Here is a 23,198-nt window from a genome sequence, read left to right on the forward strand (position 1 = left end):
TAACTTGGCATCTGTAATCCTGAACTAGCTTTTGTAACAAACTAGAACAAAATAACTTCTCCCAGAGGCCCATATGTTATCCTCGATTTGAGATTAGCCATGTTGAAATATGCAACATGATGTTTTTGTAAAAACAACTTAGGTTTTGTAAATATAGACTCCTAACACTAGTGGAACACTAGTATGTGGCTCTTGCCTGTAACCTGATGGTAGAAGTTACCTTTACATAAGAACATAAGAGCCCTGCTGATTCAGATCAAAGGTCCGTCTAGTCCAGCAACCTGTTCTCACACCAGATACCCATAGAAAGCCCAGAACCACAAATAGTGTTCTCATCAACTGGTATTCAAAAGCACTTAGTTTCTGACAATGAAGATAGGATATAGCCAGAATTCATGACTTTGTCTAATCTTCTTTTAAAGCCATCCAAACCGCTGCTCAGGGCTCCTTTAGGAAGGAGGCCAATAGATATAGATATGATAAATAAAACAAGTTGTGGGCCATCTCTGCATCTTGTGAGAGTGAATTCTTAACTCCCTAGCTCAGGGTTGCCAAACCTTTGGACTAGTAGGCCCATTTCAATTTTCGAGTGTACTGGTAGTGCCAGTCACATACTGACTGCTGTAGGGGAGATGTGGCATAATGCAGAATGGCTCCCATAGGCAGTGTGGCATAACACAGAACTGGAGAGGCAGACACTCCCAACAACTTTATGCTTCACAAAGGAAGTCAGCTATGTCTTGCTTGACCTGGTTATGGGGAACATGCACACAGTGATGCTGTTGCTATCCAATAACAGCCTGTTGTACTGCATGCACCTTTTAGCTCTTCTTGTCATCCTTCCAATTTTGAATTCATTGTACAGATGATGCTTTCCAGTCAGGATTGTCAGACAGGAAGGTGATCAGGTTTTTCCATCTAATCATCATCTACAAAGCCAGCAAAATACCTTTCAAGATGGGTGTGTAGGGGAAAAGCCTGTATATGGCAGGACCTCAGGCCAGCTGGGAAAAGTCTGTAACTCTCTGCCTCTGAGGAACGATTGTGAAATGTAAGGGGTGTGTGGTAGACCAGAGCATAGCACGTCTCTTCTCTCCACATACAAGATAGGGAAAGGAGGAGAATATACATATTTTCCACGTAGCAACCACAGCTAATTTATGTGAGAAGGTTTGTCATTACACGGTTTAAATTATTTCGTATGAAATAAAGAAATGTACCTAGGGACGCGGGTGGCGCTGTGGGTTAAACCACAGAGCCTAGGGCTTGCCGATCAAAAGGTCGGCGGTTCAAATCCTTGCGACGGGGTGAGCTCCCGTTGCTTGGTCCCTGCTCCTGCCAACCTAGCAGTTCGAAAGCACATCAAAGTGCAAGTAGATAAATAAGTACCGCTCCGGTGGGAAGGTAAACAGCATTTCTGTGCGCTGCTCTGGTTCGCCAGAAGCGGCTTAGTCATGCTGCCCACATGACCCGGAAGCTGTACGCCAGCTCCCTCGGCCAATAAAGCGAGATGAGCACCGCAACCCCAGAGTCGTCTGCGACTGGACCTAATGGTCAGGGGTCCCTTTACCTTTTTACTTTGGGAATTGGCTGCAGTGCAAAGGTTTGAGTTTTGTGGTGACTTGAATCCTTTGTTCTCACCTGTCCAGCAATCTGAGGAAACCCCAGCTGCAGATGAAATTTACTGGGAGGCATCAGACAGTTCTTATTTTTTGGCGTAACTGTTGTTGTAAGGCCAAAATGTGATTGTTACATTGATTGATACATTGTTTAAATAGGGTTTTGTATAAAATCTGTGCTGCTCATGTAATTTTTTGTATTGGTACAAATCTAGCTTGTGCCCCTTCAACTAGACATCTTTATAAACATTATCGGGATGTGGGAAAGTACATTTCCTATGCTGCATAATTCTTTTTCAAGGCTTAAAAAGGCATACAGTATTATCACTTTCTTCCTAGATGTTTAAGCTAGAGTAATGAGAACTGTGTGAAACTGCTACTTTGTGAAACATGTTTGTAGTACAATTATATGTCACCGCATACACAGACTGTATACTGCATATACAATCAGTTTGCATGGGGTATACTGTGTGTGTCTGTGAGACTGAGTTACAGGGTGTGCATAATATACATGTTTGTGTCCATAATGCTTTACTTCTAGTCTTGGCTGCCCAAGGATTCCCCCCTCTCAAAATATTTCAAAATGTTATTAATATTGATGGCACTATTACTTCCATTTACACACAAGAAACCTGGGGTTCAGGTCATCCCACGACACACAGCCCAGTTGTCTTCCTACATCCGTAGAAATTCCTCTTCCCCTTTTGATACTTCTCAACTACACAATTTTATCAGACAGAACAGCTGAGATGGTTGGCTAGCATACTTTCAGCAATGTGCGTTATTTAAAAGCATATTTTTCTGCAAAGATTTAAGTGCAAAATGTCAATCAGATTTCTTCTAGAAAAGTTGTGATCACAAAAAAGAACAAGTGTAGCTTATTAAAATTAGTTAACTGAAACAAATGGCAGCTTTTTATGTATTTAATTGTGGATTAACATTGTTCTTGAAGAGATGCAGTTCTGTTTTGACATAATTCTTACTAGATTCTAAAATACTGTTCTGTCTCTTTAAACTATTCAGCCTTTTGAGCACTTCAGTGCACTACAACCTCCCTTGAATATAGAAACATTCCTGTTGTTCATTCACCAGGCAAGACACACCCCAGTGGATGCATACTATTCGCTGATTAGCTTTCTGTCCTGTCAGTCAGTTGTCTGTGACTAGCACGTTATTCTGTCTTCTAGCAAGACTCTTCTGTGCCTGGAATTGAAAGCAGGTAGAGAGAATGTTGTGTGGAAATCCTCCTGTAAAGCTAAAATTGCTTTAATTTATTTTTCCAAGGGAAATGATTCGTTTCTGGTATGGCAAGAAAGGAAGAAAGCACCATTCAATGAAAAATAAATATACCCTGGTAAATTCCTTTGAGAAATATTTTATTGATGTTTTGGCCGTCATTTTGATGATGATACCATGGCAAACTAGCAGTAGTTCCTGCTTTATTAATTGTAAGATTACCTGCAGAATTTTAAATTTTAGATAATTGTTGCATTACAAAGATACTGTAATTCTGAACAGTACAATATTTACGAAATAGTTGAACTTTGCAACCAGAGCATAATGCTTTAAAATGATTTGATTTGAACATAGGATGTAGCAATTTGTTGTAGGCATTGAGGGAAAATGCCTTTTAGGAAGTTTGTTATAGCAACTTGCTCGTTCTTGTGTATTTTAGCTAAAAATTATTTACAAACCATAGCATTAATCTAAAAATACGCACGTTTTTCCAAATGTTAAATATGAAGCTTGAATAATTGTATCCCAAGATCGTGTCTTGAATCCGATGTCCAGTGTGCAGAAGTTAGCTTATTTTTATTTTATCTTTGTTTTATATGGTAGTGTTTTGAAAATGACTCATAGGAAGCAATTAGTGCCACTGAAGTTTTTGTTTAAAAAAAATAAAATGGAGGATAGTCACTATGTGTCTGGCTTGTCACTGTAGCTCAGTGAGTCCCTTGTGTAACTGCCAGAAACAGGAAGCAAGCAACTGCATGTGGAATACTTGAGAGAAGTTCTGTAACCAAGTGCATTACAATAGCATGGATTTTCTGCTTGTAGTTGCAAGGCTACCGGTACTTTCTGCAGAACTTACTGTGACTTGTATAAACTAATTCATCTTTCAGGAGGAAGGAGTGTTTCCTCACAGTAAGCAGCTGCTAACTGTAATTGTATTTCATGCCAAATTCTATATTTCTCTGTTTGTCATGTTGGTATTTGATGATATACTGATTTAAGAATCTGAAATTGGAAAATAGGACCAAGGGGGGGAAAACACATTTTTTTTGTGTCTTGGTAATTGCATCAGTTTGGATCCCTTCCCTTTTGTTCATATAGGAAAGAAAATAAAAATGATCTGACAGTTAGGGTTGGGGGTCTGGGCATATTTTCAGGCACTGTCATTTGCATTCTATTCTCTTTGTTAGAGATAGACATAATATAATACATGTAATGTAATTGGAAATGAGGAATGGAAAATAGTGACTTGTCTATGGGGAGAAACTTTGCATGCAGGTATAGAAATCATACTTAGACATTTTTTCTTGCTTGTGTAGTACATCTCTTTCTGAGATAAGATGTCTCCATTACCAAACATTTTGACACATAATTAAAGGTAAAGCTCCTTTAAGTCTTGCATCAAGTTGAGGCCTGTCATCTCACTCTCACAATGCTCTAAAACCCAGAGTTTGTAAAATGTGAGTAGCATCCTCAAAGCACTAACGATGTGAGATAGCACAATAAAGAGAAAGTGCTAGGGTGGGTAAAAGAATGCTGCCTGGAATCCTTTACATAGCTGAGATGTTTCTCTGGATTTGCACGCAATGGTGGTAAAAAAACCTAAATTATTACATTTAATTCTGAATGTATTTGTGTGGTGTCATTTGAGATTATTGCAGTGCGGGACCAGAACAGAGTTCTTTCTGTAGGCTGTCTGAAAGTTACCCTCCTTTAATCAAAAATTATTTTATTTAATTCTGAAGTTACTTGAAACAGCATTTTAGGGGTGCTGATTTTAAAATGTGTACCGTATTAGCTATTTTGAATCACTTTCCTTCTTTCTGTATTCTTTGTTAACTCTAATTGTTTTCACTGGTTGAGTGCATTCTCATTTAACTCCTGGTACTTGAACACGGATGGTGCTGTGGTCTAAACCACTGAGCCTCTTGGGCTTGCTGATCAGAAGGTTGGAAGTTCGAATCCGCATGATGGGATGAGCTCCCATTGCTCTGTTCTAGCTTCTGCCAACCTAGCAGTTTGAAAGCAAACCAGTGCAAGTTGATAAATAGGTACCGCTGTGGCGGGAAGGTAAACGACATTTCCATGTGCTGTGGCTTCCATCATGGTGTTCCATTGTGCCAGAAGCGGTTTAGTCATGCTGGCCACATGACCCAGAAAGCTGTCTGTGGACAAACGCTGGCTCACTGAGCCTGAAAAGCGAGATGAGTGTTGCACCCATAGTTGCGTTTGACTGGACTCAACCATCCAGGGGTCATATACCTTTACCTTACCTACTTGAACAAATCTGTAAAATGTTCACCCTGATTGCATAAATGATTGCATGAACTTTCCCAACCCCTTCTGCCCTTACATGTGACCATTTCTAACATGGATTAAAATGAAATTTGGTATGCTCTTAATTTCAGTTTGGGGACCCAGACTTCATCTGCCGTTGTAACCATTTCCCTCAAAGGGTAGCTGTGTGACATCTTGGATGAGGGTTTGACAACATGGTAGCTGTCACCTGTGCAAATATGTGAACAAGGTGAAGTACCCTGGAGAAATCTGGAGGGAGGAAAACTAGATTTTTTTTCTGTGCCCCCTATTCCCTCCTCCAAAGCAAGGGGGCTAAATTCTTCCCTTGGAATTTTTCCGGACCTTCACATATCTACACTTGCAGGCTTGTGTGTATGTGTGCCAGTACCTTACAGTGCACAAGAGACTAGTTGCCTTTACTACTCCGTTCATGTTTGCACTGACTTGGTTTCTCCTACACTGAAAGCACTTCCTTAAGCATCTCCAGGTTTCATTGAATGCTAGGATTGAAACCCATCCTCCCTTCTATTCCTAGCAGAGAAGTGCAAAGAGCTTAACCATTGTGAGCTAGCACAGTGGCGCGTACATATGTGTCTTGTTACTGAAGGGAGGCATGCTGTATTTATTTGGAATTATGTCGCTTTCTGTGGCAGCATTTTGCATTATGCTATGGCCCATGGCTCAGCCATTTTGTGACTGGAACCCACAGCATCTTCTCAAAATTCTGCATGTTCCCACTGTCCATTAAAGGTTGGCAACCCTTGATAGAAGGGTTAGAGTCCACTTTATCAGGTATATTGAGTGTTATCTTAAGTTGGCAGCTATGCACACACATGTTTGTGGAAGAGGGATAAGGATGGAGAGAAAATCGAAATTCAAAAGGTGCAGGCAGACAGTTGTGTGAAAGTTTTTTTAATGTATGTTTTTTTAAAGGTCGCTACATTGACCTTTCCCAAGGCAATACTATAAGACATTCTGGCATGGGTGGGTTGTAGGGGGGTACAAATGCAAACAGCCATTATCTTGATTCAGGCCACAGCTAATAGAATTGAAGCTCCTTATTTATTATTTTATTTCATTTATTAAATTTGTATACCGCCCTTCATCCAAAGATCATAGGGTAATTCACAACATAAAAATGTAAAATAAGAGCACAAAATACATAATAAAACAAAAATAGAACAATATATCCCCCTCCCACAAACACATTTAAAAGGGCATAGAACGTTTTAGAGAAACTTTCCCCTGGCACCTAAAGATATGTAATGAAGGCTCCAGGCAAGCCTACTTAGGGAGAGCATTGCACAGATAAGCAACCTGGTCTCCAGATTCTGCACCAGCTGAAGTTTCCGAACCATGTTCAGAGGCAGTCTTACATATAACACATTACAGTAATCTAACCTAGAGGTTACCAGAGCAATAGAGAACAGAAGTGAGGCTATCCCTGTCCAGATTGGGGTGCAGCTGGGCCACCAGCCCAAGCTGATGGAGGGCACTGCACCACTGAGGCCACCTGAACCTCAAACGACAGCAAAGGATCCATAAGTAATCCCAAACTGTGTACCAGCTCCCTCAGAAAGGCGTGTGGCCCCATCTAGGGGCAGGCAGCCTCCCATCCATCCATTCTAGGGGACCACCCACAGACAATGCCTCAGTCCTACCTGGATTGAGCTTCAGTTTGTTGGTTCTCATGCAGTTCATTAACAAGGCATTACAGTGGTCCAGCATATCCACTGCCACGCCTACAGATGTAAAGGATAAGTAGAGCTGTGTGTCATCAGAATATTGCTGACACCGTACAGTTTTAGGTTTGTGAGAGGGTTGACTCACTGTCTAGGATGTTTGTAGAGAAACTGACAGAATGCCCTTTGGTAGCTCCCTGCTAAAACCATTCCAGTGTATTATGAGGAACAGGTGTTACCCATGCTTGTGTTATTAACACTGTTTTATGACTTAAGAATATATAAAGACCTATAACATAGACCTATGGTAAGCTTGCAAGCAGGAAATAGGCAATAGACCTTTTCTGTGGTTCCCCAGATGCAGGCATTCAGAGGCACATTGCTGCCTCTGATCCTTGCAGGTAGCAAATACCCATGATGACTAGCAGCTGTTGAAAGCCTTTTTCCTCTGTGAATTCTTCAAATTTTGTTCTGTTTTTATTTAGTTTTTTGAAAGTTTTATTTTATTTTGTGTAAATGCTTAGAGATTTTTATATTATGCGGTATATAAATTTTGTAAACAAATGAATCTCTGTGATTCTGTTTTAAAGCTCCTAAATTGGTGCCCATCGCCACATCTTCTAGTAGCAAATTTCACCATTGAACTATGTACTCTGTCGTAAAATATTTCACTTTGTCCTGCATCTGCCACCATTTAGCTTCATTATAGATGAGAGAGAAATGCCTCTTCACTTTCTTTCTCTACAAGATGCATTATTTTATATTTCTGCTGTGGGTGTGCCACACAAACCTCCAAATCCCCAAATGTTGTAGCCTTTCCTTGTAGGGCAGTTTTTCATGCTAGTGCTTGCATGCCAGTGGTTGGAAGGCCCAGAGGCATAAGTAGGCAGAGCAAAAGATGTGACACTCACCTGTATACCAGGCACATCCAGCTCCCAAGAGACTGCGATCTACTCCCAGTATAAAATAACTGGAAGTGATCTACCCATTGTCATTGGAGGGAGGAGGAGCATGCATGGGGGGTGTTGGCCAGGGTTGTTGAGCTTTTTTTGGTGGGAGGCGGGAACATTACTTGTCTGCATTTGACGGGGATCACCCAGGCGATCTACCTGTCGAGCGATTGGACACTGCTGCTGTATACAATAGGCTGCATTCTAGCCACACCCAAGCCAGAGGCTTACAAATATGCACCCTCTCAACGTATTTTCATAGTTCACAGATACATTCCAGTCAGGCAAAATTCTCTGGGGGGAGGGCACGGAGCAGGGCCAGTGAGGCGTGTGGCCTGGGGAAAAGCCATGGCCTTGTGGGCGTCATGAGGGCGTGATAAGCACGGGGGGGGCGTGTCTTTCAGCCCCTAGTTCCGAGATAGTTGTATCCAACAAAGCAGCTCCTTTAGTGCTAGGACTTGTGTCTGTGCAGCTGGACTCCCACACCCCTACTAATCTGCTCCAGGGGGCTGGGGGCAACTTCAGAACAAATTTGGAGGAGGTCTGCAGGGAGGGGAAGTTCCATTGTGCAACAGGAAGTTCTTTTGTTAACAATGATTTTGTTGGGGGCAATATTACTAGCACAAATGGCTTCTTTGGTAAAGAGAAAATATACAAATTAGATTAGTTTTCTTTCTTTCATGAAAACAAACAGCATTTTTAAAGAAGACTGTTTCTAATATATTAGAAATTGCTAATGTACTGTACCTGTATAATCCATATGAATTCCCATAATCCAACCCTTGGTGTGAGATTCCAGAAACATCCTTAAAGTTGGATGGAGCCAACCAGCCTCCCCAGTACTATTGTGTAGTGGGATTGACACTGCAGTTAGTTGCTTTAAGATCTACAGCTGCTGTATTATAACGAACAAGAAAAAGTTCTGGCTAGATTCCATCACTTTGGTTCATTCAATTCTCTCTCCCCCCCCCCAAATATATTCTGTTACATAATTGCTTACTCTTCTACAGACACAAATCATTTTGTAAGCTGTATCTCTGCGTACATTTTCACAATTAACATTAGGCAGTTTTATTACTTATAAATAATATGATATACTAGTGTTCTAAGAAGAATGCAAAACTATTGACGGCACTGCACTGTGGTCACCTAACATCTAAGCTATTATGGAATCTATGGAAAATGGAATTTTTCATCAGTCAGCATTGATGCCCAGCTAAAAATGACAGGCAACATTTAAGAAAGGAAACTATTTAGTGATCTGTATGCCTACATACTATTCTATAAGATGTGCTTCTCCGATGAAAATATATCAGATTTCTGGTACTATTTTGTTGGGAACGTCTGTTGTTACATGTGTTCATTCTAAATTTGAAATGTGTCCGAGCATCACATCACTACAATGATAAACGTCTAATTACATTTTATTTCATTTATGTTTTGTTTGGTATGTTGCTTGTCCTTTTTTTTTTTTTTTTACCCTGCCCAATGTCTCCATAATCTTGTCATTTATTTTCTTGCTCTTTATTTTTCTTTAACTATGAGTGGAATTATTGTCTTCCTGTCTCCATATTCAGGTAGTGTCAGTGACTGAGTATCACCGCAGGATCGATGCTTTAAATAGTGAAGAACTGCGCACACTCTGCAGACGTCTCAAGGTGCTCTCTTAAGTAGTTAACCACCCCTCGTCCAGAGGCTAGAACTTCTTTCTCTGTAGTGTCCTTGATCAGACTAGTCTCATATTCATTGTGTTTGTCTTGGTTACAACACTGCAAGAATCCAGCAGAAAATTCATTCCTCATGAATTTGTCTCCCTATGCAGTGGTATGGCTGAATGCTGTGACATTTGTGGCAAGTGGTTCTAGAGCTTACCCAAACTTTTGCAACTTTCAATGCTCATGTCAAAATTGTAATGCCTGCAAATTTTGCATGCAAAATATATTAAAATAAAGTGCTTTTTCACGTTTTGTCCAAATCCTGGGTGCTAGTTACAGATCAGATAAAGCCAAAGAAAAGCTCCCCAAGGCAAGGCTGCTTTTAATGCTCATGGGAACTACATAGACCCTGAGCAAGCACACGGAACACAGCTTGAGAATCTCTCTACTCTTCTGAGCAGAAGATGTGTGCAGTTACTGAAGACTGTTCAACCAGTTCCTGGCTCCCCTAAGCCAAACCTCATGCAGGATCCGTTTTTAAACTCTTGGTGTGTTTTTCTCCATCCTCTGTGGCTATAGAAAAGGTTGGCAGGCTCGCAGTAAAGGAAATCCGTGTAAACTTTAGTTCTGGGTTTGGGTAGCTTCCCAAGGTTCACTGTGGCCGAAGGGATTGGCTGCACTGTACCATTGAGTCTTAAAAATCAGCACCTTTACTTTTTACAATTGAGGACCTGGACAAAAAAAGGTGAAATTTGGGGATAGTAAGTGAAACCATGCCATAAAATGGAGGCAATAACAGAAGTGAAAATAGAACTAAAAAGACTGTTTTGGCTCAGCTCTAATTATTTTATACTCAGGGGAATTTTCTGTTTATTTTTTGAAGTTTTGCTCTCATTGCTGCACGTCTTTTCTAGACTGCTGAAGACTCACTTCACAGCTTGGGATGGAAGTTTGCGTTGAATTAAGAGCATTTCAAAAGAGAATGCAAAGAGCTTGCTTTAGCCCCAGTTCCCAACTGCAATATTAGTTAAACCCATTTAAATGTTTGTGAAGGATCATCTATATCATTGGCCACAAGTCAGAAAGCTTAAAAGAAGTGCCCTATGTATGGCTCAACACCCATGTGTAAGAGGCTAGTTTTTCTCATACTTTGCATTGGCCAAATGGTACCCCTTGTCTTGAGTCAAAAGAACAGAATGGATGTACAATTTTATTCCCCTTTGCTCCACTGCTTTAAGCTTCTTGGGTAACGCCAACCCTTTCTAAGCTTCTTGCCATCACTTTTGCATTCTCAGCAGATACACTTCTTTCCGCTTTGGCATATGTACACATGAAGATAGTTGTGTACATTGTTGCTGAAAGCATATCTTTAAAACTGCATGAGCATTTTCTAAAGCTTGAAGAAATAAACCGTATTGAATATTATCAAATGAATAATAAAAGCTCTGATCCAGAGCTTGGCTAAGCATTTGGATTTTAAGCCTCTATAATGCCATTCACTTTAGTATGAGTAAATCAGTATAAATCCAAATATGTTTCAACTTAACTGAGATATGGACTGAACTGAAAGGGTTTTTTTTTATAAAAAAAACCTTTGTCTTTCTGGCTAATATTTACAATTGGCTAAATGTGGAAGAAAATGCTTTCATTGCTTTCCTAATTCTGCTTACCAGAAAAGCTGATGTTTCAAGTGGTGCCTTATTGACCTATTTTATGCTGTCTAGCAATGAGCTAAGAGTCCCGATAATGTGAGTGAGAGATACTTCTTCTGCTTTGGGATAATATCTTTAATAGGTTCAGTGTTCCAAAAGATAGCCTCTTATAATTGTGGATATAATTTAGTATGAGGAAATAACAAATGGGGGAACCAACATTTTATTATATTCCTGTGAGTAAAAATGTCACTTGGGCAGTTCGGCAAAATACCTGTTTGCATATGAATTATTTGCTAACGTGGTTGGATGCTGAATTGCTTGTACTTTTCAGATATTTGTATTCACATTTCAGAATACGATCAGTAGATAAACTTGGTTTTTGTATAATAGCTGGAAATATATAAATAGCACACCTGCCACTATACAGTAGGAAGGAGAGCTAAAAGAATGCTTGATAAACTTTATCGTTTCCTTCTCCAAAGAGAAATTGTGGTACAGCCAGTACAGGGGTATTCCTTAAACACAGTCAAGGGATAGGATGGGCTTCAGGACTGCAAATTCTCTCTTCTCTTAATTGTAGTGAAACATTTTGCCAGCAGCATCACTGGTTAACATTTTTGAGACAAATGCACCACATCTTGCAACTATACTATAACTTTCTCTAGCTTGTAACTAATGTGTATGTTTTGATTCCTTTTTGTTTTGTGTGATAATGCTTCTTTCTCAGAAGAAGTGGGAAAACATTTACATGGAATAGGTATTTAACATTTTCGCTCACCTCGCTAACCACAAGCTATAGCCAAGAACAAACCTTGTGGTTAGCAAGGAGGGGTACAGCTCATGGCCAGCGAGGAGAGAGCTTAACTGTGAACCTGAGTTTGGATAACATGTTAAGCCAAACCATTTTTTTACTTTACATGTCAACACCTGCAGATTCTGCTATACAAAGATTGCAAGAATAATAATACTAAAAGACCAGGAAGGGGATAAAAGAGGCATGAACTCAGTAAACTGCACAACTCAGTATGCTTGGCTTGCTTATGTGTTAAAGAATATCTCTGACGTCTTTGTTCCTTTTCCTTGAGTTGAGGAGGTTTGTTTAGGGAGGGTTTCTAACAAATATTTTTTTTTTAATGTAAAATCAAAAGTAGAGACAAAAAAGAAAACCCAAACAAAGTTACAATACATATGAGCAGTACAGATTTATTTTCCAAACAAACAAACAAATAGAGAGCAGGTAATGGAGAAAAATAAAAGGAGCAAAATACATCATGATCACCAAACTTTGCAATTTGGTGGGGAAGATTTGACATGAAAGAAATGAAATCCCACCAAACTGCATAGAAATGTTCTTGGTCTTCGTTATCCTTTGAAACATGTCGTTCGTGAGTTATTTTCTCTGAGATAAACAGAGAATACATATTGTTGTACCACAATGAGAGGTTTTAAAGTCCTGTAGTGTCTTTCATTTCTGAGCCACAGAAGTTCTCGCTGCAGCCATCTGCTGCGTAATTCCTTAGGTCACCCCACAAGTTCAAAATGACATTGTGGGAAAACATGGATAGGACCAGTAGTAGTAGTAGTAGTAGTAGTAATAATAAATAAATAAATCTTCAAAAACCTCGGTCCAAAATTTGGATGCCAGAGGGCATTCCCACCCATAAGTGGAGTATCAAAATAGTCGTGTTGTTTCAGAAAACAATTGTGTTTTATATACACACACACACACATACATACATACATACATACATAATGGTTCTACAGGGCCAGGGATGCCAACTTAAATGAAATGTTGTGGGGGCCCAGGAAAGCCCCTCCCCACATAGTCGATCACATGACACTGTGCACGCACACCATTTGAATAGCAATGCCCATCAACTTGGTGGGGCCCCAGCCGCCTCAAGTATTTTATTGCGGGGGCCGAAGCTCCCACGGCCCTATGAGTTGGCTCCAGAAAACAGTTATAGCAACTTATTTGATCATATGTAAATGGCTACAAGAATGTGTCCGGGAAGGTGGAGGAAGTCTATTTAAAGAAATCTTGAGCTGTACTACAAAGCGAGCTGATGTTTCTCGCTTAATCATGACTTGCCCATGAATTACAGTATAGGCTCCCACAACAGCTATAAAACAGGGGTGGGGATTCTGAAGAGAGAGGCAGTGACCCTTGATGCTTTTCTCCTACAATCCCCTTCCCTATTTCCTTTCTCATAATTGGGCAGTGGCATCAGAAATGAGCTAGTCTTGATGGACAGCTGCTGTACTCTTAGGGAAAGGAACACTTCAGCATCACTACCCCTGTAGCCCATGCTTTGCATGAAGTCTTTTCCCACTCTGCTGTTTTAAAGCTGTTTGGTAGATGTCCATTTTTTCTTGTTTTGGGATCTGCCACAGGAATGTGTAATTCTCTCTTAAATAAGTATACTGTGCCAATCAGTAAGGTGACATTTCCAAAAGAGAGAATAAACGCCTTTTTAACTAAATTCACCAAGATTAGAATGGAAGCTTTTTGGTGTGTATTTACATACTTAATTTGAGCACTGGAATGCACTCATCATATTTTGTTCTGATGTACAATATTCAGAAATCAAGCTAGGGGGTGGGTGGGACACACGACAGTTTTGCTTATTTGGACCAGAAGTTGGCTATGCACAACACTTACTGACTGTTACTCCTCCCTAAGATGTTTTTCAGCTTTTAAAAATAGTTGTCTTAAAGTGGCAAACATTATGCTGTGCTTAAATGGGGGGGGGGCAGGTGGCCCAGTTGAGGCATTGCAGGGAGATAGGAGAAATATGGGTGTATTTATCAGCATTTGAATCACTGATGAGTACATTTGTCATTTGCATTTCAAAGGTGGGAAGAAGCTGCTTGCTACTTGGGGTGGAAGGTGAAGGGTTCTGTGGCTCCTATTTGGGGATCAGTTTCTATGCATCCTTTAAATGTAAACACAAATTAATATAGTATTAAGTAGAAAAATATTAATAGATCATTTCCCCCCCCCCCTTTCAAGAGCCTGGCTAAACTTGATGGTTGATGATTTTTGTGTTGGGTTATCTTTAATCGCAGAAAGCTGGAGATTGGGGAGGTCCCATTTTAAATAGCAAAATAGTCTCCTCCCAATGTGGTTTTCTCCCAGTTGGGCAAGCACAGGCCTTCACCTTTCTTTCTTTCTTTCTTTCTTTCTTTCTTTCTTTCTTTCTTTCTATGATGGGACTGGTGCAGACAATAATTTGCTACCATCTGTCACATTTGGCCCCTGTGCCATGCAAGTTGAAAATATTCTGCAAGTTCCTATGTGGTTAAAAACTTTTATTTCAAATATTACTGGAGATATGTGATGAGAAAAAAGCCAAATGCTATTTTAATATGTCATTCAATGTACAGTATACTGGGGCATGCTGTGGCTATCTTACAATAGGGAAGAGTATAGTTGAAAGCTTTAACAAGTAGCTTTAACAAGTGTTTTCAGATTTGCAGATATGTTGCATGGTATTTTGAATGCTTATTTAAATTTTCCTCCATCTTTGCAGATCACTACAAGGGAAGATACACCGTCAACACAGGGAACGATAAAGGCGACACTGGAGCCTGAGGCATTTCGGCCAAATCTTAATGATCCCAGTGAATTGTTACAACCGGAACAAATTGAAAAGGTATGAAATAAGAAAGGTATGCCTGTCCTCAAAATGATAGCTTTGACGTGTTATTTAACATTGCTGTAAAAAGCTGAAGTGTTAAAGTAAATATTGTACTCCTCCTCCTGAAGATGCTGGTATAAACAAGTTACCAAAAATCAATTAAACATAAAATGAGAAAATATTTTCATGTGATTGGTTTATTGAAGTAATACATCCTGGCTCCAAAATGCTTCTGGTAAGGTTCAAAACTAGTTAAGTTAGTTCCAGTCTACAATTCATATTTGTGCTCCTTCTCTCTGTATATTATAATAATTATATGAATAATCCATTTAGGGTGGATTAGAAATTATATGTGGTGGTTAATCCAGGATAACGTGTTCTTTAACCGGGAAGAGGGGAGGGTACTATTTATTATGGCTATATCTTACCTCCAGTATCAGAGGTGGAGAGCACAGGTACTGTTGGCCTGCTATCCAGCTTTTGTGCTTTCCGTGGGCATCTGTTTGGCCACTGTGAAAACAGACTGCTGAATTAGACGGGCCTTTGTTTTTCCCCTCATGCTGTTAATCTTTGTCAGTTCCCCAGTTCTATACCCCCTCCCCAATCTGCTCTGGAAGGTTCCCCAGCCTTTTCTCAGTCTTTTCTTCTATGAAACTTTGTGGATAATGAAGTAATCTTGACTGACCATGACTTATCAGTAACTCTGGGTGCCATGGGAATGTGTCCCACAATGCACAATATGTCTAGATGGTTCAGCAAGTAATAGAAAATGAAATATGAAGTTCTTATCTTTACCGTATCCTGTTTGAGACCTGTATTAGTTTACAAAACATCTGCTGGACATTCAACAAAACAATTTAGGTCCCCTGAATTGTTTCTGATGTGGTCAAGATAGACTGTCTATTGTGCCTAACAACCTAATCCTAAATGCTTTTAGTTTGAAGTAAATCCCGGTGACTTTAGCGCAAGCAAGTAGCTTTAAAAATACAGCTTGTCCCATTTGTTGTTGTTGGTTTGAAATTAAATATTACAACTATTTTGTGTAAAGAAGTTTTTAAGTGTTGGACATGAAGTAATGAACTACAAAAGTCTAGCAGAAGGAAGATAGGCCATATGTGTGTGAATTGTCTCATCCCAAAGCTTTTTTTATATGTATAAAAATTAATGAATCCAGTATATTCAGTATGTATGCATTATTTGCATCTGTGTTTTTTATTAGCTCACAAAACATCTTCCACCACGAACTATTGGGTATCCATGGACCCTTGTCTACAGTACTGCAAAGCATGGCATGAGCTTGAAGACCCTGTACAGAACCATGATGGGGCTGGACACACCAGTACTAATGGTAATCAAAGACAGTGATGGACAGGTAAGGAAACAATGAGCACTATTCTTCCACTCTCTCTCCCATCAAACAAACCCCAGTTTAAAACCTCTTAAATTAGCCATCGTATAGCATAGCTACATTTTACATTAATCACAGGAGAGGAGCAATGAGCCAGTGCCAAGTATTGTTTCTCTGCTTAACTTTAATGGACCAGGGGGCTGGAGAAAAGTAGCCAGAAGCTGTTGCTTGCGTGTGTTTCTGCAATCCTATCTTCTTTTTCCTGTTTCTGGAGAAACTTCAGAAGTCTCAACAGGCAGAGGCTGGCTTACATGTCACTACTCTAGATAGGAGGAATATGACACATAGCAAGGTTTTGTTTTTTGTATTGGGATCCTGTGGCCCTTTAAAGGCTGGGAAATTTATTGTGCTGTAGGAAGTAGTATTTTGTCTATGAAAGTACTTAGGTGTCAAGTTTCATAGAGCCTATTTCATCTGCCACAATTTTTTTTTTAAAAAATAGGGTGCTAAAAGAAGACTCTTGTGTTACAACCACATAGAGCCCCAAACCTTAAGACCTGGGTGCATATTGTATCTATATACAGTCATACCTCGGGTTGCGAACGTGATCCATGCGGGAGGCACGTTCGCAACCCACAGTGCATGCTTTGGTGCCTCTGCGCATGCGCGTGACATCACTTTGGGCTTCTGCGCGAGTGCTGAAACCCGGAAGTAACCCGTTCCAGTACTTCCAGGTTCGGCGCGGTCCGCAACCCGAAAACGCACAACCCGCAGCGTTCGTAACCCGAGGTATGACTGTGGTGGCTTTTTAATGTGCCATAGTACATGGCTTGGCCATTTGCAGCAGAACATCAGAACTAACTTTACTAATACAACTAGGTTTTGTTTTTTCCTGATTTGGAAATACAGATCTATGTGGTTCATAATGCTCTTCTCAAGCACAAGGTGAATGTGGCTCTAAAAGCCCTTCTCCACCTCTACTTTCAGTCCATCTGGAAAAACACAAAGTTGTGCTATGATTACTGCTTCTGCTTTCCTTCATTCTCCTGAGAAGAGTTGTACAGGGCCACAGGAGATGGGTAGCACCCCAGAGGTGCATTTTATGGTGCTGCATTTTGGCAGCTGCACATTTCTTGCTCTGAGCCAATAAAACAGCAGCATGTCTTGTACTGTAGCAGAATAGGAGAGCAGAGGTAGTGAGGTGGAGGAGGAAGGGTGGAGCTCAGTTGAGCAGGACAAGGCTGGACCAAGATTCTTCTATTGTGTTTTCAGGAAGCTGATTTGCTTGTATAAGAGGCACACTGAATCAGCATGCCTGCTGAAAGCAAGCTAAATTAGTGAAGAAGTGTGCATGCACACGAAAGCTCATACCAAGAACAAACTTAGTTGGTCTCTAAGGTGCTACTGCAAAGAATTTTTTATTTTATTTTGTTTTAAATTAGTTGCAGTGATCTTACTCTGATAACTGCTGTCTCAGATTGGCTAATCATCACAGACATTAACGATGGCAGTCAGTCACTGCTATTATTTTTATTTTATGTTATTTTTTGCACCAATAAGTACCTCTTTTTGTGATTCCTGAGTTGATTCTCTGGTTCCTAAGCAAGCTGCCATCTGGAAGTGCCTTGGGAAAATAGTTGCATTAAGTACCTTCTTGAAGGTAATTCATATTAGCTCAGCATTGTAAGTAAGGAGAAGTAAATTCATTTGATCTGAAGAGAAATTAGTGGAGGGATCTAATTTAATCTGGACATGAAGAAAGACCGTATCAGAGTTCTAATTGTACTGCTTACAGATATATTAAGGAAAGAAATCTCATGAACACCAGATCATTTTAATTATTATTTTTCTAGATCTTTGGGGCACTAGCTTCCGAACCCTTTAAAGTGAGTGATGGTTTTTATGGCACTGGAGAAACCTTTCTTTTTACTTTTTGTCCAGATTTTGAGGTAAGGACTAAAAAAGGTTGATTGATACAATACGGCATAATTAACGTGTGAATTTTATGCTTTTAAGTTGATATTCATCTTAAACCCCCCCCCCCCGGGAATATGTAGAGTTTTTGTCAGCTTTCTGTAACTTCTCCTTTTGATTGTAATTTTAATGTTTTGCTTTATTGTCTAAATTTTAATGTCTAAATTTTAATGTTTTGCTTTATTTGTTTAAAGCAGTTCTTTAAAAAATTAGAAAAGATCTAGTTCAGAGGGTCTGCTTCAGTGAGCATATGTAACAATGACTTCTCAGTTATGAAATTCATTTTCTGTAGAGGACTTAAACATGCTCAGTGGCCATGGAATGCCAAATTTCAGGGTGGCATTCAGCTAAGTTTTACTTAGAATTGACCCTCTGAAATTAATCAATGCGACAAGTTATGTCCGTTAATTTTTATGGATCTACTATGAGTAAATCTTAGCTGAAAACCTCTCTGTCTCTTTGAGGAAAGATCAAGAAATGGAAACCTGGGAAGGGTGAATAATAGACTCATAGATAGAAGGGTTCCTGAGGGTCATATAGTCCAACCCCCTGCAATGCAGGAATAGTATGGATATCCTGGAAGAAGGAATAGGAGGCTCATGCAGCAACATTTTGTAGCAGGTGCTGCTTATAAACTATTATCCATAGCACTCTCTGAAACACAAACCATTGACGTTGCTTTACTCCCGACCCCACCCCCGGCCATTTTTTCCCTGGGGTAGTAATTTCACATAATCACTGTGTCTGGCTGTTGTTTTTTCATTCTTTTAACATTAGACATTCACGTGGACTGGGGACAATATGTTCTTTCTTAAAGGCGACATGGATGCCCTAGCTTTTGGTGGCGGAGGGTGAGTGATGAATTTATTTCTTTTCTCACTAAGGATTGGTTTTTATGGTGGGTTCCCCCACCACCAGATAAAGCCCTCAGATACAGAAGTGGTGTGCTGTTAACTATATTGAACCTTGTAGCTATGATACTTGAATAATAATACATTACGTTGAAGGAATTATGCAGTCCTGATTATAAATACAACTCTTACAGCCTATTTTCATATATAAACTCACTTTGAAGTGGTCTTCTTAAGACACTGTGCCGTTTTTCCTCTTCTATCTGCTTCTAGACATCTTAATGCTTTGGCTTCTTGATAAACCTATACACTTACCAGCATTTGCAAATATAATTTTTTGGGTCACACCCAAGAATTAATCCCCTTTGTTCATGGCCATGTTGATGTCTTTTACATTAAATATTGTTTCCGAGCTATCATTCCCTATAGTATTTCCTTCTCTCTCCCATATAACCTTCATTCAGTTTCAGTTGAAATTGAATATTCCCTCCATATGAACAGAATGTCCAAGGACAGCGAGATAAGGAGAGAAGAGTGGGAGGTGGAGCAATGTAGAGAGAATAGCTCTAAGGCAGGAATCTGATGCTGTGGGAGTACAGTTCCCATCATCCCTGACCTTTGGCCATGGTCTTTGCAGCTGATGGGAGTTGAAATCCCTTCCCGCCCCCCCAAAAAACACATTTGGAGGACCACCAGTTCTCCATCCTACTGCCTTCTGCAATCTGGTGTCCTCCAGATGTTAGATTTAGTGCAGATATAGCATAACAGTTAGCAAACTGAGCTGTGAATTCGGAACTGTGCATTTCAAACACTTGGAACTTGCTATGTAGCCTAAGGTGAGCCACTATTTCTTCAACTTCATCTTCATTCCCTGTGCAACACAGGAGAGAAGAATACTGACCTGTCTTACAGATTGTTCTAACAATTGCCAGAAGATTGTGTGTGAAGCACATTAAACACATATAAATTCTATGTGGTGTTTGCATATTAATAGTGATGTGCTGGTCCATCTTTTTGCAAGCTCCCAAGTTTGCTTTTTTCTGCCCAGGACCTCTCATCTTCAGCCAAATTCTCTGAACCTTTCCCTCAGGTGTTTCAGTGCTGGATGAATACAAGGAAGACTGGATTCATGTTTTATTAGATCAAAAACTACTTAGTGAGGGACCAGGTTGCATTTCTGTTCTGTGCTCTGTCTGCAGGTGCCAAACTTCAGTAGTGTGTGTAACTGAACAGGTGTAACTGAACAGTAAAAAAAAATGAACAGTCAAAATCTTAATGCTACCTGGTTAGTCTCTGTTCACCCTTCAGTTAAAAGGGATGCAAAGAAATAATTCCTAACAAAATATATTGGTTTCAAATGCAGTTGCAGTTGTGTTCAGGGATGGAAAGGAAATGGAACATGCCTGTTCTTCTTGAGTTCTAATCATGTATGTGTTAATTCATGTAAAGAGGGTGGCTTTCTACTAAGGAGAAATAATTCTTTTTCCATATTCCAGGGGTGAATTTGCACTTTGGCTCGATGGCGATCTCTACCATGGAAGAAGTCATTCTTGCAAAACATTTGGGAATCGCATTCTTTCTAAGAAAGAAGATTTCATTATTCAAGACATTGAAATTTGGGGCTTTGAATAAAATATAAACTGCTACTACAAAAGGTTGTCCCAAACCTGAAATGGATCAGTGCAGCTCAAAAAGCCCTTGAAGCAATATAATGCAGCAATGCCTTTCAAAATTCTCTGCATGGCCATCTAAATACCTTTACATAAAACATTATTTAGGTTGAAGGATGTAGCTCTCATAAGTCATAATTAGAGTTTTTACTTTATAGGGGAAGGTAGGTCTCTGTTGTCATGTGGCTTGTCATCCCTGGGGTTTTTTCCCCCATCCCCACTACTCCAAAGCTTTCTTATACTCTTTTGGGCTGTTTCATTGAGAAAACATTTATTTACACAAACTGTAGTGAAACATGTCCCTATTGGCCTAAATAAGAGAGAAATGGAGAGTCTGAAATTTTTGACAGTGATCAGTCTGGGCCATTTTTTTTTAACCATTCAGATGGTGCCACTTACTAGACAAAGTAGTCATCCACATTCAACGGTGTCATTTCCTTTCATGCGTAGAGAATTTATGTCTGTTGTATTTTACAGTAAAAATGTAGCTGCCCTCATTGATTGTATTGAAGTATTTTGCACAAGCTGTTCATGATCTGCAGGATTGGGACAAATGTTGGGTAACGATTGAGCTACATGGTCAAGAGAAACAAAATACCAATGCTCAGTTGGACAAAGTGAGCGTAATGCAGTGGAGAAGTCATAGCTATAGCAGGGGCATTATATGTTCTAAGACTATGAAACAGATGCATTTTTTCCCCAAACAGCATAAAGTGTCAGATATAGATATATATTCTGTTTTATAGTTTTTCTGTTGTAGCTTTGTAGCACATCGTCTCCAAGAATTGCTCCTGTCCAAAAAAAGAGAAAAAAATATAGGTGTGGTGTTCTCTCTTTTTTCTTTTGAGTGGATCTATGTTGTAAACTGCAGTTAGCACCAGCTCTGATTCAATGAGGTAATGTACTCTAGGTAGACATTGTAACCCAGTAGACTTGTAATATGCAAACTTTACTGTTCCGTGACCTCAAAACGAAAAACAAGACAGGCTAAAATACAGTTAATCAGTAGCTCTCGTTCACTTTTGTAGGAGAACTGAAAAGCCATTGTGGCAATAATCGCTCAACAGCAGTTTGTTTCAAAGCTTATATTCTATGTTTATGCAAAAGCAAAAATTGAAAAAAAAAGCTGTTAAGTGTGACAGTGAATGAATTTGTGCTGAAATCTCAGCTGTTCCAGATGAACATTGTATATATTACTTTGTAAATTAATGTTTAAAAGTAGTTTTTGTTATTTTAGAGAGAGAGAAAGTGTTGATTGACGGGTTGCTTCTAGCACTTTAAATTATTCTAGAAATGGAATAAGAAGCCAAAGGGTTTGGCTTAAATCATTAGCTGTAGTTGTATTGTATGTCGCTAATATAAAGTTCTTTCAGAAGTTCAAACACTTATCGGAAGGATGTTTACTGCTGTGGTAAAGGGAAAGGGGGCGTTCTATCTCTACAATATGCTCATGCTTAATACAACTAAACATACAGGGCGTCGTTTTCTGTCTCAATGTATAGCTCTTTACTCCTGTTAGAACATAGTACAATATATGTAGATTAAATGTTTACAAATGAAACTGTAAATAAATTAAATGGCTTTTTCTCCCCTTTGGTCTTCCACAGCAGTATTATTGTCTTTGTGGGTTTAAGACTAACTATAAACAATCCTGTAATGGATTTATTTTAAGTACTATAAGGTCATACTGATATAGAGCAAATAAATCTAAGTACATGTAACATGAAACTTGAGTCGGGACTTTATTTAGACACACAAATTAGGACTTGTTACCAGTATGGTTTCAATTTGAATGGGGGACCAGATGTTGGGATTCCTGCAATTTGCAGGGGGCTGGACTAGATGACCCTCAGGATCCCTTCCAACCCTACAATTCATATGATTCTACCTCTTATTTCCAATTGTCAGAGTGTGAATGCCAGAGCTCAGTAGCAAAAATCAGCACCAAGATGTAGGTTTCAGGAGACTTGGGAGGATCCCAAGCTTTGCAGAAATAAAAATTTAAACCCTCTCCTCCCCAAAAACCCCAAGCCACCCAGTGAGGACTGAGAATGTTCAGTGGTCACATTCATGGACGATGAAGTGAAAACAGGTTGGAATGGCTATTTGGGGACATTGTCTAGGAATATTCCACATTGCAATATTTTGTTCCAGGCCCCTCTTGTATTTTATTTACCAGTAGTTCCATGCTTAAAATTCTTAACCTCTTGTCAATGGTTGGAATCAAATGTATCAAATTGAAGGCAGGGGCAGGACACATGGTCGAAATTTTTGTCGTCATTAGATTTGAATTGCATTGTGTTTCAGCTGCTCTCCCCGGCACCCATGTGTTTATTCTACCAGTATTTGGGGACAATTGCATTCATATTGGAAGATCTGAGAACTGAGAAACTGTGTGTGGTATTCAATTAAGTTTTACTCAGAGTAGACCCATTGAAACTAATGACCATGACTAGGATCCATTAAACCCAGTAGGGCTACTCTCAGTGAAACTTAATTGAATGCCACCCCATGTGATAAGGTTCTAGAAATTGGTGCCGCTACAAAATGCTATTTGAATTTATTGGTTTTTCTTGCCTACCAATGCTTGGCGGAGAACCTATTTGTTCTGAAGTTGAAGCA

The 23,198-nt window shown here is 39.6% G+C and overlaps 1 protein-coding gene across 5 annotated transcripts in view; it reads left to right on the forward strand.

Moving 5' to 3' along the window:
• Positions 1 to 22,167, forward strand: part of OXR1 (oxidation resistance 1) — a 230,994-nt gene extending 208,827 nt beyond the window's left edge. For 2 of the 5 annotated variants that reach the window (XM_033155737.1, XM_033155741.1), the window contains 5 exons: positions 14,626 to 14,748; positions 15,953 to 16,105; positions 17,935 to 18,030; positions 18,833 to 18,906; positions 20,403 to 22,167. In XM_033155737.1, the coding sequence (XP_033011628.1) occupies positions 14,626 to 14,748; positions 15,953 to 16,105; positions 17,935 to 18,030; positions 18,833 to 18,906; positions 20,403 to 20,538 (582 nt within the window). In that variant the 3' untranslated portion in view covers positions 20,539 to 22,167. Of the gene's footprint in view, positions 1 to 2,617; positions 2,974 to 9,359; positions 9,441 to 14,625; positions 14,749 to 15,952; positions 16,106 to 17,934; positions 18,031 to 18,832; positions 18,907 to 20,402 lie in introns of those variants that run through there. The other 3 variants (XM_033155739.1, XM_033155736.1, XM_033155740.1) reach the window with 3 other exon arrangements.
• Positions 22,168 to 23,198: the final 1,031 nt, after the last annotated feature.

The sequence above is a fragment of the Lacerta agilis genome, chromosome 7 (genome assembly GCF_009819535.1).
Source record: "Lacerta agilis isolate rLacAgi1 chromosome 7, rLacAgi1.pri, whole genome shotgun sequence".
In the NCBI taxonomy this organism is placed as follows: Eukaryota; Metazoa; Chordata; class Lepidosauria; order Squamata; family Lacertidae; genus Lacerta; species Lacerta agilis.